This window comes from Physeter macrocephalus, chromosome 2 (genome assembly GCF_002837175.3).
Source record: "Physeter macrocephalus isolate SW-GA chromosome 2, ASM283717v5, whole genome shotgun sequence".
Classification (NCBI taxonomy): Eukaryota; Metazoa; Chordata; class Mammalia; order Artiodactyla; family Physeteridae; genus Physeter; species Physeter macrocephalus.
The window spans coordinates 35,861,152-35,877,675 of NC_041215.1; the positions used below are offsets into that span (position 1 = coordinate 35,861,152).

The window sequence follows — 16,524 nt, forward strand, 5'->3', positions numbered from 1 at the left end:
GGTCCTTTATTTTTTAATTTTTATTTATTTTTATTTTTGGCTGCATTGGGTCTTTGTTGCTGTGCGCGGGCTTTCTCTAGTTGTGGAGAGCGGGGGCTGCTCTTCGTTGTGGCGCGCGGCTTCTCATTGCCGTGGCTTCTCTTGTTGCGGAGCATGAGCTCTAGGCGCTCAGCCTTCAGTAGTTGCAGCACCCGGGCTCAGTAGTTGTGGCTCGCGGGCTCTAGAGCACAGGCTCAGTAGTTGTGGCGCACGGTCTTAGTTGCTCCGCGGCATGTGGGATCTTCCCGGACCAGGGAGCGAATTCATGTTCCCTGCATTGGCAGGCAGATTCTTAACCACTGCACCCCCAGGGAAGTCCTGATTTTGTGGTCCTTGTATTACTCAGGAGTGTAAAGACTTTAAACACAAAGTATGGTTTTATTTGTCCCACTGAGGCAGCACTCTGAAAGCTGGCATTCTTTGTCTCTGTATCCTCATGTGTACAGAATAGCAAATGACACAGAAGTTGCTCACTACATGTAAATAGAGGGCATTCTTTTGTACATTTTTTTTCTTATAAATTTATTTTTGGCTGCATTGGGTCTTTGTTGCTGCACACAACCTTTCTCTAGTTGCGGTGAGTGGTGGCTTCTCTTGTTGCGGAGCACGGGATTCAGTAGTTGTGGCTCGCAGGCTCAGTAGTTGTGGCACACGGGCATAGTTGCTCCGCGGCATGCGGGATCTTCCCAGCCCAGGGCTCGAACCCGTGTCCCCTGCATTGGCAGGCGGATTCTTTTTGTGTGTGTGTGTGTGTGTGTGCAAAGCTTATATGCTCAATTTGTTATAATCAATCATGTGCCTGACTAGTAAAATGAGATTTACAATTAAATACAGTGACTTAACAACAACAAAGGGCTCAAAAACAAAAATCCAAACCAAACCAAACCAATTAAAAAAACCAAAAGAGTAAGTTTCACAGGAATCTTAAAATCAGACTGAGTAATTCCCACACTGTGATTAAAGTTTAAAGCAATTTGTAATCAATAATCATGTGCACTACTAGTAAAATGAGATTTACAATTAAATACAGTGACTTAACAACAAAGGGCTCAAAAACAAAAATCCAAACCAAACCAAACCAATTAAAAAAACCAAAAGAGTAAGTTTCACAGGAATCTTAAAATCAGACTGAGTAATTCCCACACTGTGATTAAAGTTTAAAGTCTTTTTCCTTGCATAAAAATGAAATATGAATAATTATAGACTATATTCAAAAATATATTAAGATTCATGATCTTCTAGTGATGAGTACATAAATACTGCTTTATTTGGCTGAATTACCTAACAATGTTACTAGCACTTGATGATAAGAACACGCAAGAGGGAAGAGACATGGGAACATATGCATATGCACAACTGATTCACCCTGCCACAAAGCAGAAACCAACACACCACTGCAAAGCAACCACACTCCAATAAAGATGTCAAAAAGAAAAAAAACACCATTCCCCGCACAATACTCTGCATTTTTCTGTTATTATGAGCAATTTTAGATATCCTCTTTTTTCCTTCCCCTTTCAGAGACTGTTTATATGCCCTTATTATCTTGATATCATTCTGAGTCTTACATCCTTTTATTCTTGAAAACATACTACGTTGGCAGGCTTGAATTTTTGTACCAATAATGTCAAGTTTACTATGAACCACAAACCTGGCCAAACTCCTATTGCCTTTCAGAAGCTACCATATTTATCATTCATTCCAAGTGATTATTTTATTTTGGTTTTTATTTTCATTTATTTATACAGCACACCTAATTCTTTTTTTCACCAAATTCTTCTAAGTGGTCAGTTAATAGTTTACAAAACCTAGACCAGATGAAATCCAGGAGTATTAAGGCTTTGAAGGTGTATTTTAATTTAATTTTAAAAAGAATTAAGATTCCTTAAACTCTATAGCAGCATACCCATCCTTCCAAGCATTCCAAAACTCTGAAGGGTAGACAGAAGAATTTTCTGTTACTACAAACATAAAAATCATTGCAGAGCTCACGAACATTTCAAATATAATTATGAACAATGAAAACCTGGAACTGCCTTCCCATGGAGTTGTCCTCTCAAAGAGTTAGTTTTTCAGATATTTTTCCAGAGAGTAGTTTGCTGGAGGTGAATAAAATGAAATAATTCAGTGCTATACAAAATAATAAAATTTTTTATTTACAAATTAATAAACAAACTATAATAAACTTGACCAAACAACAAAAAAGTTATTGGCTTCTATTCATTATGGCTAGAAATATAAATTATTTAAACAAGTATCTAGGGCTTCCCTGGTGGCGCAGTGGTTGGGAGTCTGCCTGCCGATGCAGCTGACACGGGTTCGTGCCCCGGTCCGGGAAGATCCCACGTGCCGCGGAACGGCTGGGCCCGTGAGCCATGGCCGCTGAGCCTGCACGTCCGGAGCCTGTGCTCCGCAACGTAGAGGCCACAACAGTGAGAGGCCCGCATACCGCAAAAAAAAAAAAAAAGTATCTAAATCTGCCTCCTGCTTCCAGATAAATTAATGTATTGCATATACATATTTTCAAGTTGTTCCTAACTCTTATTCAGACTTAAGACTTGGGCACTCCTCTATTTTTTACATAGAATTGGACACAGTCCTTAAAAAAAGCTAGCAGAGTAATAAATATAAAAATTTTATACATCCTATAATCTGGATTAATTATGATTAATCTGTGGAAATACACAGTACAAATCTATCAGTCATACACAATTAGGTCTAACTGTTATATACGGAAAATAAATTTTACAACGGTCAGTTTTTATTCATATTCTTGAAAGGTATAGCACTGTTCCCGATAAGTATTCCTTCCCTCACTTCTGTGTACTTTATACATTCTCAATCCAAAAAGAAACAACATACACCTATTTGACTTTTTGTTTTTTCTTGCTTGAAACTGCTGTTTTGTTTTTTACAGATTTAATCAACATTGACAAGGCAGGATCAATGGATCTGTTGTGTGATTCCTTCTGAATTTCACTCTTTTTTCTTTATTGGGCAGGCGGATTCTTAACCATTGCGCCACCAGGGAAGCCCCTTTTGTACATTTTTAATGAGAAAAACATCACCTCATTTTAGATACCTTTGAAAACTAATTAGGGTGAACATTTCCCCATTAATTTGGTAATTGGATGTAATTTGTGTCTATATGCTTTATCCTTTTTGAAATTGGGGTCCTAAGATTTTAAAATTTATTTTTAAAAGCTCTTTATAAACATCTTCACCCTTTGCCCGTCTTCTCTGCTATAAATTGTCTCTCAGTTGCCTTTCTAGTGATTTTACACAATTTAAAATTTTTATGTAATCGTCTTTCGTCTTTTTTATTTCTTCTATCATTAAGTTTAGAAAGTATTGCTTGTCAAACACCTTCTAATTTCAATTGCCTTTGAATATGGAGGACTGTTAAGTTCCCTATTAACAAGGGGAATGTATTTAGGACACATGCAGCCACGGGCTGGTGTTGATATGGCTCAGGAAGTAGAGGTTAGTCTGAATTTAAAAGGACGTCAGTCTGTGAATCCGGGAGTATCCTGTGCCTGGACCATATTTATTAGTAGAATTACAAAATATAAATATCAGAAGCCTTAAAAGATAATAAACCTTGGAGTTTTGTTTTTTAAATTCAACGTGCACGTTATCAGCCTACTGAAAAGGCAGAATTCATTAGGAAAGAGGTTCTCCCCACAAGATGAGGCATTCATCTTTTCACTGTTCCCAAATGTTTCCTTAAAACAGCCTTCATAATTTTGTCCATGAGCATAAGTACTAAAGAGGCAGATTTTTATTTTTTATTTTTTTTGCGGTACGCGGGCCTCTCACTGCTGTGGCCTCTCCCGTTGCGGAGCACAGGCTCCGGACGCGCAGGCTCAGCGGCCATGGCTCACGGGCCCAGCCGCTCCGCGGCACGTAGGATCTTCCCGGACCGGGGCACAAACCCGTGTCCCCTGCATCGGCAGGCGGACTCTCAACCACTGCGCCACCAGGGAAGCCCCAAGAGGCAGATTTTATACACAAAAATTGGACGCAGTGATACATAGAAAGTGATATACATCTTTAGACTTCCAAGCTCTGGGGACCCAATTTGGATTACTGGTCTCCCAATCTTGCTGTAATGCTCTCAGTGGTTTGCAGGACATTTGTGTTGGGAGCTAAGAGCTGTGTTGTCCACTACAGTAGCCACTAGCTACATGGGACTATCTAAATTTTTAAATTTAAAACTTAAATAAAATTTAAGGTTCATGGGACTTCCCTGGTGGTCCGGTGGTTAAGACTCCCAGGGGGCTTGGGTTCGATCCCTGATCAGGGAACTAGATCCTGCAAGCTGCAACGAAGAGTCCACATGCTGCAACTAAGACCCGGCGAAGCATGCATGCATGCATAAATAAAAGCTGCTTGCAAAGAAGGCTCAAGCACAGCCAGTTCTGTAAATGCCTCTACCCCAAATGAGACAGCTAGAAGGTGGACTGAATGGAAACTAGCCTATGTGACCAAATCTTTCTGTGTTGCTGTCTACTGAAGTTCAGTTCCTCAGTCCCGTGACACTAGCCTCAAGTGCTCCCGGGCTACCTGTGGCAGGCAGCCACCGCGCTGGACAGTGCAGATACGGAATATTCCTACTTTGCAGAAAGTTCCGTTGGGCAGCTTTGCCTTGTCTTCCAAAATTCCCAGGTGTCTTCTGGGCTGCTTCCCCACCTCCCCCAGTCTCACAAAGCCCTCTCCTCCAACTGTATTATTTCAGGTACGTTCTCGTTCTCCCTGCACTCCGAGTCGACCTTCGGCAAACGGGGCAGTGTATTTACTCAACACTCACTACTCAGCACCCCCTGGGAGCCACGCAAAGGGAGCGAGGCGCACAGAACCCAAGTCTGAACGTGATTCCAGTAGACAGACCTGCCTTCACCGTGCTGTCGCCACTCACGCTTTCTGCCTGTTTAGTCCCAAACTGCCCTCCTGCTGCTGCTGAAGGAACAGGCACGGAGAGCCACAGGCAGACACGTTACGGATCACTGTTTAGAGCAACTCTGTCTAGGCCCACTTTTCACCCAGGGGTTGCAAACGGGTATTTTCGTCCAGCAACTTGAGGGCAGTAGCCATAGCCACATGTATTTCTTCAATATTTCTCATAAGTGTCAGTTTAGATCCTTAATGACGATTGATTTTATATACTAAATTATACCAACACTGGGACTGACTACTGGCCCAGAACCCTCCTCAGGAGAAGTCTGAACTGAATATTAAGTTGTCAGGAAATTCTTGTCAACAGTTGTACTTAACAGAGGAAAGTGTATTTTTAAAATGCATGCTTAAATTTTCAATGAAATGTCATGCCGTCTGCTTCCACATGCTTCCTAGAAAAATATAATAAAGCAAATATGACAAACATTATCTGTTAAATGCAGGTGAAAAACACAGGTATGATCAATGCACTAATCTTTCGGCTTTTCTGTGCTTAAAATTTTTCACAATAAAAAATTGAAAAAATGTCACCCCACTGGCATATCCTGTGGGCTTCAATGCTTCGTGGTTTTTGTTTGATTTTTTTAGTTCATTCCTTTTTATTGCTAAAAAGTATTCCACTGTATGGCTGTATCAGACTTTCTTGATCAAATCACTAACTGGTGGACACGGGAATTGTTTCCAGTTTTCGGCTATTATGAATAATGCTGCAATGATTATTCACACAGAAGTCTTTGTATAGGCTTCAATGGTTTTAGAAATAAGCTTAAAACAATAATTTTTAATAAGAATGGCTTGTGCTCAAGCCCCATCCAGTAATGCTGTTTTTCAAGACTCAAGTTGAATACATTTTTATCAAACCAAGATGACGAGAGCTTTCAGAAAAGCTTTTCTGGTTAACGTAGCTTTCTGGTGAAGTGAGGCTTTGACAACATGACATCTTTGTTTTGAATTCTGCTTTTGCAAACAGTGCAGTGAGTCTAACGATGTTTCACAGATGATTAAAGATCTTGCAGGGCCTCCTGTTCACTGGACACTGAGCTGCTGTCCAGGACTAGACAAAACCCTGACCAAGCAGAAGGCACAGACCAAGCTTTGAGTCTGTAACATGGCACGAGGCTGCTTTTACATGTAATCCCCCGGTATGAGTTGTTGTTTTAAACTGCTTCTAGTTGCCTTACTACCTGCCACTTATTAGTGCCTAACTATATGCCAGGCACTTTGCACAGTTTAATACTCCCAGGTGGCTCACAGGCGGGCACCCCGTGGAGATGGTAGCACCACCCTGCTCCTGCCACCGAGCACACGCGGCCTGGATTACAGCTCGGGTCTGCCATCCAGTCCTGTTCATTTTGTTCCATTGCTTGGTGCCAACCATGGAACTGACTCTCTTAAAAGATAATTCTGCAGACTTTGAGTAGGCAGTTGGGTTTGTTTTCATAGTCTGATACCAGTACCAGTGGGTATGCTACCAATTCCTTGCACTAATTTCCTTTTTCTTTTCTTTTTTTTTTTTTTTTTTGGGCTGTGCCGCCACATGGCTTGTGGGATCTTAGTTCCTTGACCAGGAACCGAACCAAGGCCCTCGGCAGTGAAGGCGCAGAGTCCTAACTACTGGACCACCAGGGAAGTCCCCCTTGCACTAATTTCTACAAAGCAAGCTGACTAATAACAGCTAACATTTACTGGGGTATAGTGTATGTCAGACACCAATAGGCTCTTTTTAATAATTTTCTCATTCAATCTTTAAAAACATCTGTGGAATAGAAACTATTATCCACATTTTACAATTGAGAACACTGAGTCTCAAAGAAGTAAAGTTGCCCAAGGATGAAAAGATTATTTCCTCAAATACTTCTTTAATTGAGGTATGCATGACATTTCCTTCAAATAATGATCAAGAATATTGGTGACTCAGAAACCATGTCATTTCAGAAACTGAAAGACTTTATTAAAGAAATTTTATTTTTGCCTTAGTCAGCAGCTAACATGAAACGACCTTGACTTTTAAAGCCAGCTTTCTTCTTTCCCCAGCCTCTCCTCTGGACCATGAATTCACTTGGAGCCAACAAGTGCCTCAAAGAAAAATCCCCAAACTGTGAAGAAAGCAGGCATATCTCCCTTCAGAAAATTCAGAGCCACAGTGTTTAGTAATTAAAGTGTTTCCTCCGCAACTAGCCTCTGATGGAGTGACGCCACCGTAGTGGCTCGGGAAGCGGCAGGCTCCCTCCTTCCACGTCTCTTCCATCACAGAACACCTGCTGCTAAGCAGGAGGCCAGAGGTTTGGACCCGATGCCCCATATGAGGACACTATGAAGTGCTCACTCCTTCACATCTGGCCCAGGAAGGAAAAATCTGAATTTGGGAGTGACAGAGTAAGCGCTTAAGAGACCACTTACTCCAAATCTATGCTGTGCAGCAATCCGAGAAGAAAGGCACGGTACTTGTCCATCTCAAGGCTATGTGCCCCACGGCGCTCAGCAGTTACCCTCAGGTGTAACTACTCTTCACGGCAGCCTCTTCCCTGTCTCCTGGGTTAAGCACAATGACGCCAAGGCGCTATCATCCTCTCTTTAAGAATTTCAAACAACGATACAGGTCTCGTTTAATTGCTCCTTTTGCATTTAGGTGAGACTGTTTCCCGTACCAGTTTTACGTGTTCTAGTATAGCTTCAACAACTATGAACACGCTGAAATGAAAACATGAAATATTAGGAACCAAAAATAACACTAGGGCCAAAGACCGTGATATGAGGCGCCAGCAGCGTGGCTTAGATGCACGTCACCCCACCTCACCCTTCCCAGAGGCAAGCTCAGGCAGCCACCGCAAGGCCTCTCCAAGGTTACGCTGGCCACCAGGGTCCAACAGTCGAGCCTGAAACAGCAACCTAAACCAAGACCAAGCACTGGGTTGTTCTAGCCAAAGGAAGCCCGAGTGTCTTCTGCAACAGATTTTCTGTGCAAGTCGGCCCTGGGTCCTGGGCCAGCGGTGCTGTGCTGGGGATGTGATGTGGTTCCCCCAGCAGCAGTGATATCTGGAGATTAATACTGAAAGCTGCGCTTGGTCTGGATGTCATCAAGAATCTGCTGTAGCTCCTCATCTTCAAACCGCCCCTCCAGGCTACAAGAAGAAAACCAAAAGGAGTGAGTGTTGCAGCGACTGACAGCGCTCCCCACCCTCCTCTTTCGTGCATGCTAGTCTTTGAGCACCACTGGCCCACCTCTCTGCTTACCCCTAAACGCTGACACCGTTACATTTCAACTCTTATTTCTTTCCTTTAAAAAACATTATGAAGTACTTCAAACATATAAAAGGTATAGAAAATAAGCTAATTTTAAAAGTTATCCCCACGTGATTCCCTTTTTTTTTTTTGCCACACTGTGTGGCCTGCAAGATCTTAGTTCCCCGACCAGGGAGTGAAGCCGGGTCCCCTGCAGTGGAAGCGCAGAGTCCTAACCACTGGACCGCCAGGGAAGTCCCCCTCCCTCCTTGATTCTTTCATAAATATGACAGACACAAATCGATGGCTCTGTGTGTGCTCCCCTATTCCAGTTCCTTTTCTTCCTTCCCCAGAAGTAACCATTATCCTAAATTTGGTATTCATCATTCCTACATGTACTTTTTTTTTTTTTTTTCCTCTACGCGGGCCTCTCCCGTTGCGGAGCACAGGCTCCGGACGCGCAGGCTCAGCGGCCATGGCCCACGGGCCCAGCCGCTCCGCGGCACGTGGGATCTTCCCGGACCGGGGCATGAACCCGCGTCCCCTGCATCGGCAGGCGGACTCTCAAGCACTGCGCCACCAGGGAAGCCCCCTACATGTACTTTTATATTAATATTTACCATAGTATATGTAAATGTATCTACAAGCGATATGCAGTACTGGTTTTAAACTATAAGAAACGGCACTGTACTGTATGTATCCTTCTGCAATTTTTTCACTCAAAATTCAATTTGGCATTTGTTGACATTATTCCACGTTGTCCTAGTTCACTAGTTTTTTCACTGCTACATAATAAACATTGTATGATCATACAATGATTTATTTCTCCAGTCTTGATTGTTGTCCAGTTTCTGCTATCACTAACAATGCAGCAATAGACATTGGAATACATGTCTTCTTTTAAACTACGTATGCGTTGCTTTTAGGACACGTACCCAGGAATGAATTTTGGGGTCATGGAGTATATTCATCTTTAGCTTTACTGGATGTAGCCAAACTGCTCTCCAAAGTGACCGTACTAATTTGCACTCGTATCATCAGTGTACCAGAGTTTCAGCTGTTTCACATTTTTGCCAACAATCGGTGTGCTATAAAACCATCAATCTCATTACAAAGGCACTCATTCAACGTTGGTGATTATCTATCTAGATTTTAAATGCACACAGCTTTTAGACACAGTAATTCTACTTGTAAGAATTTATCCAATACACATAGAGCTTTTCACAACTAGTCCTAACCTTGGGATCAGAGCCTTGGACTCCTCAGCAGTCTCTGGACAAAGGTTGGCTAAACAGGCCAACTCAAACTTATGAAGCTTCTTCTGGAGCAGCAAGCTGATCACAGGGAAGAAAATCAAGACAAACAAACAAAATCAAACAATGATGAATAGGAAAAAGGGCATCAAATGTAGCTAGCAAGGAAGAGAAAAAATAAAGCACTTGCAATCTTCGCATTATGGTTAGGTTTGCTGCAAAATCGCACTTTCAAATCACTTCCTGTTCCTCTTCCTGTTCTCCAGGAAGCTACAACGAAATCAGGCAGAGACAGTGAAAGCAAGGCGAGCACACCAAGGCAGAGAATGCTTGCGATGATAACTTCTGAGAAACTGCTATCTACCTCGAGGACTATACAACCTTTCCCCCAAGAATTTATTCTGTTGCTCTTTGCTCTTCCTACCACTGTTCTTTGTTTCCTTTGTTATTAATTTTATGTCAAACACATGATGTGAGATGTCCCTAATCTACCAGGCATTTTGACTTGGAGAAAATTCTCTTTTAAATGTATCTAAAAAATAAACAAATACAAGCATATCTAACTTTGTACAAATCTATGTATAAACTGCATCTTATTTTAAATGTAATTCTAGCTCAAACTGTAAAAAAGAACATCATCAATATAAATCATATCCTGGACCTCACACATTGACTTCTTAAAACAGAGGTCGTCCATGGTAAATCTGGTTTCAGAGAGGACCTTAATTATCTGTTCAGAAACAAACATTTCCTGTCCTTACCACTCGATTACAAGCCTATTAGTTATTGTACAAAATTGAGAAAATAAAGACAGAAAAATGAAAGTCACTACCTAAACAAAATCAATGTTACCATCTTAGTATGCCATTCCAAACGTCTTTCTGTGTTTTAGAATACAAACTCACTCATTCTGTTTGGTAACTTTTTGTCACCTAATAAAGCTATTTTCATTTTGTAAAGAAAATACTGTGAACTTAGTTACACAGGCAGAGGTTCACAATGTAGTGTATGTATTATATGCAGGGATTTGTTGTAAAATGAACACATGCTTATTTATAAAAAATACCAAAAAAACCCCCATAAAACCCCAACATGGGAAAATAACCTGAAATTCTACCCAGAAATAACCAGTGTTAACATTTTCGTGGAGAGTCCACCCCCCCTTTACATAATTAAAAACAAATAAACAAAACAAAACAAAACCCCAAAAGGAATTATAACAAATGTTATTCTGTAACTGGCCTTTTTTCACTCAACAATACAGAAGCTGTTTTCCATATTAGTACACACATAACTTTACCTTGAACATGGCATTGCACTGAAAGGTTGTGCCATAAATTTATATATCAAATTTCCTGCTGTTGAACATTTCTGTTTCCAATTATTCATCATTTAAGATAATGCATTCTAAACATCATTGTAAATGTATACTTCTTTGTGCACTTGATTGATTACTGTGTGCTTTAAAGATAAATTCCTGGAAGCAGAATTATTCAGTCAAAGAATATGATATAACTGGATGGCTTCTTTCTGAGAGACAGTGCCCTAAAAGGGCTTTACCAATATACACTACACTTCCACCAGCAATAAAAGATGGTGTCTGTTTCCCCTACTTCTTACAGTAAGTTTCCCATTCTTTTTTTTTTTTCTTGGCTACGTCAGGTCTTCGTTGCAGCATGCAGGATCTTCGTGGCAGCGTCTTTCGCTGTGGCATGTGGGCTCTTCGTTGCAGCGTCTTTCGCTGTGGCACGTGGGCTCTTCGTTGCACCATGTGGGCTTCTCTCTAGCTGTGGCATGCTGGTTTTTCCTCTTTCTAGTTGTGGCGCGCAGGCTCCAGGGCACATGGGCTCTGTAGTTTGCAGCACGCGGGCTTCTCTCTAGTTGAGGCACATGGGCTCAGTAGTTGAGGCGTGCGGGCTCAGTAGTTGTGCCGCACGGGCTTAGCTGCCCCGTGGCATGTGGGATCTTAGTTCCCCGGCCAGGGGTCGAACCCGCGTCCCCTGCATTGGAAGGTGGATTCTTTAACACTGGACCACCATGGAAGTCCCAGGTTTCCCATTCTTTTTAAACCTACTTAGCTATTTTAGCATTTCTTTGATTTCCTTGAAGATGAACATTATTTCATTTGAATTATATAGTCATTTGAAGTTCTGATATAAATCAAGTCATTAGAGACTAATAAATCCATTTTTATAAACTGGGTGTCATCTCTTAATTATTTGTTAGAGCTCTTAACATTGAGGATATCAATCCTTTTCCTAGTTTAATCAAACTTAGATTTTACTTATGGCACTTTATTTAAAGATATTTATGTAAATTCATTTACTTACTCAACTAAAAATTATTTAGTGCCTACAATGATTAATATAATCAAGTCCTGGCCCTTGCAAAGCTTACAGCCAGCTGTAGTCCATCAAGTTTCCCCTCATTTAAAGTCCTGCTAACCACAGCCAAAACTGTATATTCACTCAAGTTATCACATAGCACTTTTATGCATCATATTTTACATTTAAATCCTTAATTTCTTCAGAAATTATTTTGGTATAAGGTATACAGAGTTACAACTTCATTTAAAAATATTTTCCCAGTAACTGACAGTACCATCTTTGCCATATACTGGACTCATATAAAACATAATAGATTTGGATTTGTATCTGTTCCTGAATTTTCTATTCTGCTCCAATCACCTATCTATTCTCAGGCCGAAGTGTCACTATTTTCATTACTGTCACTTTTTAATGTATTTTAACAGCTTGTAGGGCAAACTCCCCTTCCTTTTTCTTTTTAAAAGTTTTTCTGGGGCTTCCCTGGTGGCGCAGTGGTTAAGAATCCGCCTGCCAATGCAGGGGACATGGGTTCAAGCCCTGGTCCGGGAGGATCCCACATGCCATGGAGCAACTACACCCGTGAGCCATAACTACTGAGCCCGTGTGCCACAACTACTGAGCCCACTTGCCTAGAGACCAAGAGCCACAACTACTGAGCCCACGCGCCTAGAGCCCACAAGCGGCAACAAGAGAAGCCACCGCAATGAGAAGCCCACGCACTGCAACGAAGAGTAGCCCTCGCTCGCCACGACTAGAGAAAGCCCACGCACAGCAACAAAGACCCAACACAGTCAAAAATAAATAAAATATATTTATTTTTAAAAAAAAAAGTTTTTCTGACCATTCTTACAAATTTAAGATCTTTGGGAGGGGCATTCGTTAATTAACTTATTATTATTTATTTTTCACAGCAGAGGATATTTTTTTCTCGGCTCCACTCAGGTAGCCTGTGCTGCTCACTGGCAGGATTCAGGTGGTCGGTGCCTTGCCTCAGCCACTGTACGTTTATTTATAATGACCTACTACCACCTCATCTTAATTGAATTATATGGCCAATTATGCTTTATCAGTTGAATAACAGTAACAGCCACAGAACAAATTACAGACGTTCAAGATGGTATAACAATGAATGCACTGTCATCCAAAATCCTACTTACAAAGTTCCGAGCATATTTGAGAATATATATCAATTACCTTGAGGATTTAGGATGGCACTAAATGTATACATTAATTTGAGGAGAAACGACATTTGTACAGTATTAAGACCTCTTATTGGTGAATGTTTAAGTCCACCTTCATTTATTCAAGTCATCTCTTTGGTTCAACACTTTGCAGTTTTGTATGTAATCTTTTCCCCACGCATACACCCACACTTTTCAGAACAGGCTATACTTCATATACAGCTTTATCACTTCATTTTCTGCACACCTAAATTATGTGAACATCCTTCAATTTCATTTTCTATCATAATTTTCAATGACAATATAGTAGTCCATCAAACGGATTTACCACAATTTATTTAATTACTGTTGAATATTTAGTTTTTTTTCAACTGTGACTATTATTAATAGCTCTCTGAAGAATATTTCCATATATACATCTTTTTGTCCACTTGCTTTTCCTTAGGACAGTACTTCTCAAACATTTCACCAGAGGAGAGCAAACAAGTACCCACAACCAACTCGGGGGCATAGGCACAAATGACTTTCTGCAACTGCAAGGATTTAAGTCTCATGATTTATTTCAATAATTCAGGGACTTCCCTGGTGGTCCAATGGTTAAGACTCTGAGCTCCCAATGCAGAGGGCACGGGTTCGATTGATCCCTGGTCGGGAAACTAATATCTCGCATGCCGCGTGGTGCGGCCAAAACAAATAATAATAAAAATAAATAAATACAACTAAAGTATTCGAAAAAAGAGTTCATATATATTATTTGTTTTACTTCACAATATACTGGTATCTGTTTGCTTTAATGCAGAAATGTTTTAAACCATACCACCAAGTAACACTGATGACACCCAGTTTATAAAAATGGACTTCTCTAGTGGCTCAAATTATATCAGAACTTCAAATGATTATCTAATTCACATGAGATAATGTTCATCTTTGAAGAAATCAAAGAATTGCTAAAACAGCTCTTGTTTTCCCTGGGGCCTCCTATATACCCCAGCACCTCACTGTTTCCCAGAGCACATCCAACCAATTTGAGAAGCAATGCCTTAGGAAAAAATGGTAAAAGCCAGTCACCTTTTGAATGGTAAAGCAAAGATCCAGAAAGAATGCTCCTGATTTATATTTGTTAACACAGCAAGATCTCTAGGACATATCAGGGAAATAATAAATAAGCCCACTTTATTAAAAAAAAGAAAAATAAAACAATGCTGTGTGTTTACGGTGTGTATGCCAATGTGTGGAACAGCTCTGGAGGGCTAACAACAGACTTCTGACAGTAGTCACTCTGCAGGGAGATAACTGGGATTTGGGGTACAGCAAAAGCGGGCCAAGGAGGATTCTGACCATATAAGCTATTTCAAAATTTTGACAAAGACATTATTTTACTTACATTAATCGTACAGATGATGCCCACGGGGTGGTGGGGAGGAGTGGAGGAGGCGGCGACAGCATTCTACGTGCAGATGTCTAATAGTTTGGATTAATAAAACTTTCTTTCAGCACTCACCTACGTACACTGGCAATGGTCTCTCTGTTTTTGAAACGACTGAAACGGGCTGTGTAGTTTAAAGTTTTCATGAAGACCTCAGAAAGTTCCTGTTCATCCTCTGCACTCTCATTTTGTTGCTTTCGGTGCTCCAGAAGCATATGAACTTCTGAATTTAGAAGTGTCTCAGCTGTTTCAAACTCTATTTGTGAGAAGCATAAATGTCAGCTGAAAATATTCCTCCAAAAGTCAGCTTCTAAACGTTCCTTTTTGCCTTTGAGACTATCAGCAAGTCTCTGTCCCTGCAGAAATCCAGAGGCTTCATATCCCACAACTGTACAGTATTTTTCAGGTTTTTTGTTTGTTTGTTTTTGTTTTTTGCCATGCCACGTGGCTTGTGGGATCTTAGTTCCCCGACCAGGCATTGAACTCGAGGCCCCCGGCAGTGAGAGCGCCGAGTCCTAACCACTGGACTGCCAGGGAATTTCTAACTGTATGGTATTTAAAAAACAAACAAACAAAAACCTGAATAAAAAGTACCTAGACAAAACCTAAATATGAAAAACTGGTTTAATTTATCAAGAAATTAAGAAAACCATCTCCCTCTTAGTTATTACACCATAAAAAAGAAAACAAACATATATTTCCATTATGCCCAAAACTTCCATGAAGCTATCCTATGGAAGGAAGTATTTCACCTTGAGTCTATAAAATACAATACTAGAAGCAACCTGTATGTCTATCAACAGATAAATAGTATTATGGTACAACCATTAAGTACTACCTAGCCCTTTGAAAGAATAGAACAGTTCTACACAATATATCATCAAATTTTAAAAAAGCTGTATGATTTCTATAGCATAATTCTATTTTTGCAAAGAATAAAGTGTATACGTATAAGTATATATTTATAAATGAGCACAGTTTGGAAGCATAAGCACTAAACTATTTACGGTCGTTTCCTCTGGGTGAAAAGGTGTGGAATTTCACGTTATACTGTGGATAATTTTTTTTTAAAGGAGGATACTGTTAAGGCTTCCCCCACTTACTTTGGGTTTTCCAGTACCTGTAATATATGATACTTTAAAATCTTAAGCTTTCTACTTATTTTGGGTTTTCAAATTACAAATTAAGCACATCACACCAAAAAGAGGAAGTTCTCTGATAGCAAACGTGCTTTACTCCCAGCCATCTGACAAAGATTCTCTCCCTGACCAAACTCCAGGCTCCTTCCTGTGCACCCTCTTCTCGCCAAGGATTCAACTTTGGTCCACAGAAACTTGACGAGGGCTTCCCTGGTGGCTCAGTGGTTAAGAATTCGCCTGCCAATGCAGGGAACACGGGTTCGATCCCTGGTCTGGGAAGATCCCACATGCCGCGGAGTAACTAAGCCCGTGTGCCACAGCTCTTGAGCCCACGTGCCACAACTACTTAAGCCCGCGCGCCTAGAGCCCGTGCTCTGCAACAAGAGAAGCCAACGCAATGAGAAGCCCGCGCACCGCAACGAAGAGCAGCCCCCGCTCGCCACAGCTAGAGAAAGCCCACATGCAGCAACGAAGACCCAACGCAGCCAAAAATAAATAAAAATAAAATAAATGCATTAAAAAAACTAAAACACTAACAAGATTTCTAATAGCTCCAGGCCGCATCCCTGGGATGACTCTAGCTCTTTACAGTGGCTGTTTATGAAAATGGAAGGCTGCCAAAGTAACTTACTGTTTGTTCCAGCCAACACCTGAAGACAGGGCCCCTGTCTCCCAGCCCAGAGCGAGGGGTGTGGGAGGGTAGGAGTTAACCCCCAGTTAACAAATCCAAAGGGGTTTCAAATGGACCAACGCCCCGCTTCCCGCTTTTCGTAATTTTTCACTTCCCCGACCCTACTGAAGCCCCGCTCACTCCCCTCCTTATTCCTTCATTCTCCCTTTAAAATGCCCAGTCGGGCTTCCCTGGTGGCGCAGTGGTTGAGAGTCCGCCTGCCAATGCAGGGGACACGGGTTCGTGCCCCGGTCCGGGAAGATCCCACGTGCCGCAGAGCAGCTGGGCCCGTGAGCCATGGCCGCTGAGCC

At 41.3% G+C, this 16,524-nt stretch overlaps 1 protein-coding gene across 1 annotated transcript in view; it reads right to left on the minus strand.

Moving 5' to 3' along the window:
- Window positions 1-7,687: 7,687 nt before the first annotated feature.
- The window catches only part of POLR2D (RNA polymerase II subunit D), a 9,563-nt gene continuing 726 nt past the window's right edge, over window positions 7,688-16,524 (minus strand). Inside the window, exons 2-4 of the mRNA XM_024115045.3 lie at window positions 14,480-14,660; window positions 9,456-9,551; window positions 7,688-8,117 (exon numbers count right to left, since the gene is read on the minus strand). Coding sequence (XP_023970813.1) covers window positions 8,039-8,117; window positions 9,456-9,551; window positions 14,480-14,660 — 356 coding nt within the window. The 3' untranslated portion in view covers window positions 7,688-8,038. The remainder of the gene's footprint in view (window positions 8,118-9,455; window positions 9,552-14,479; window positions 14,661-16,524) is intronic.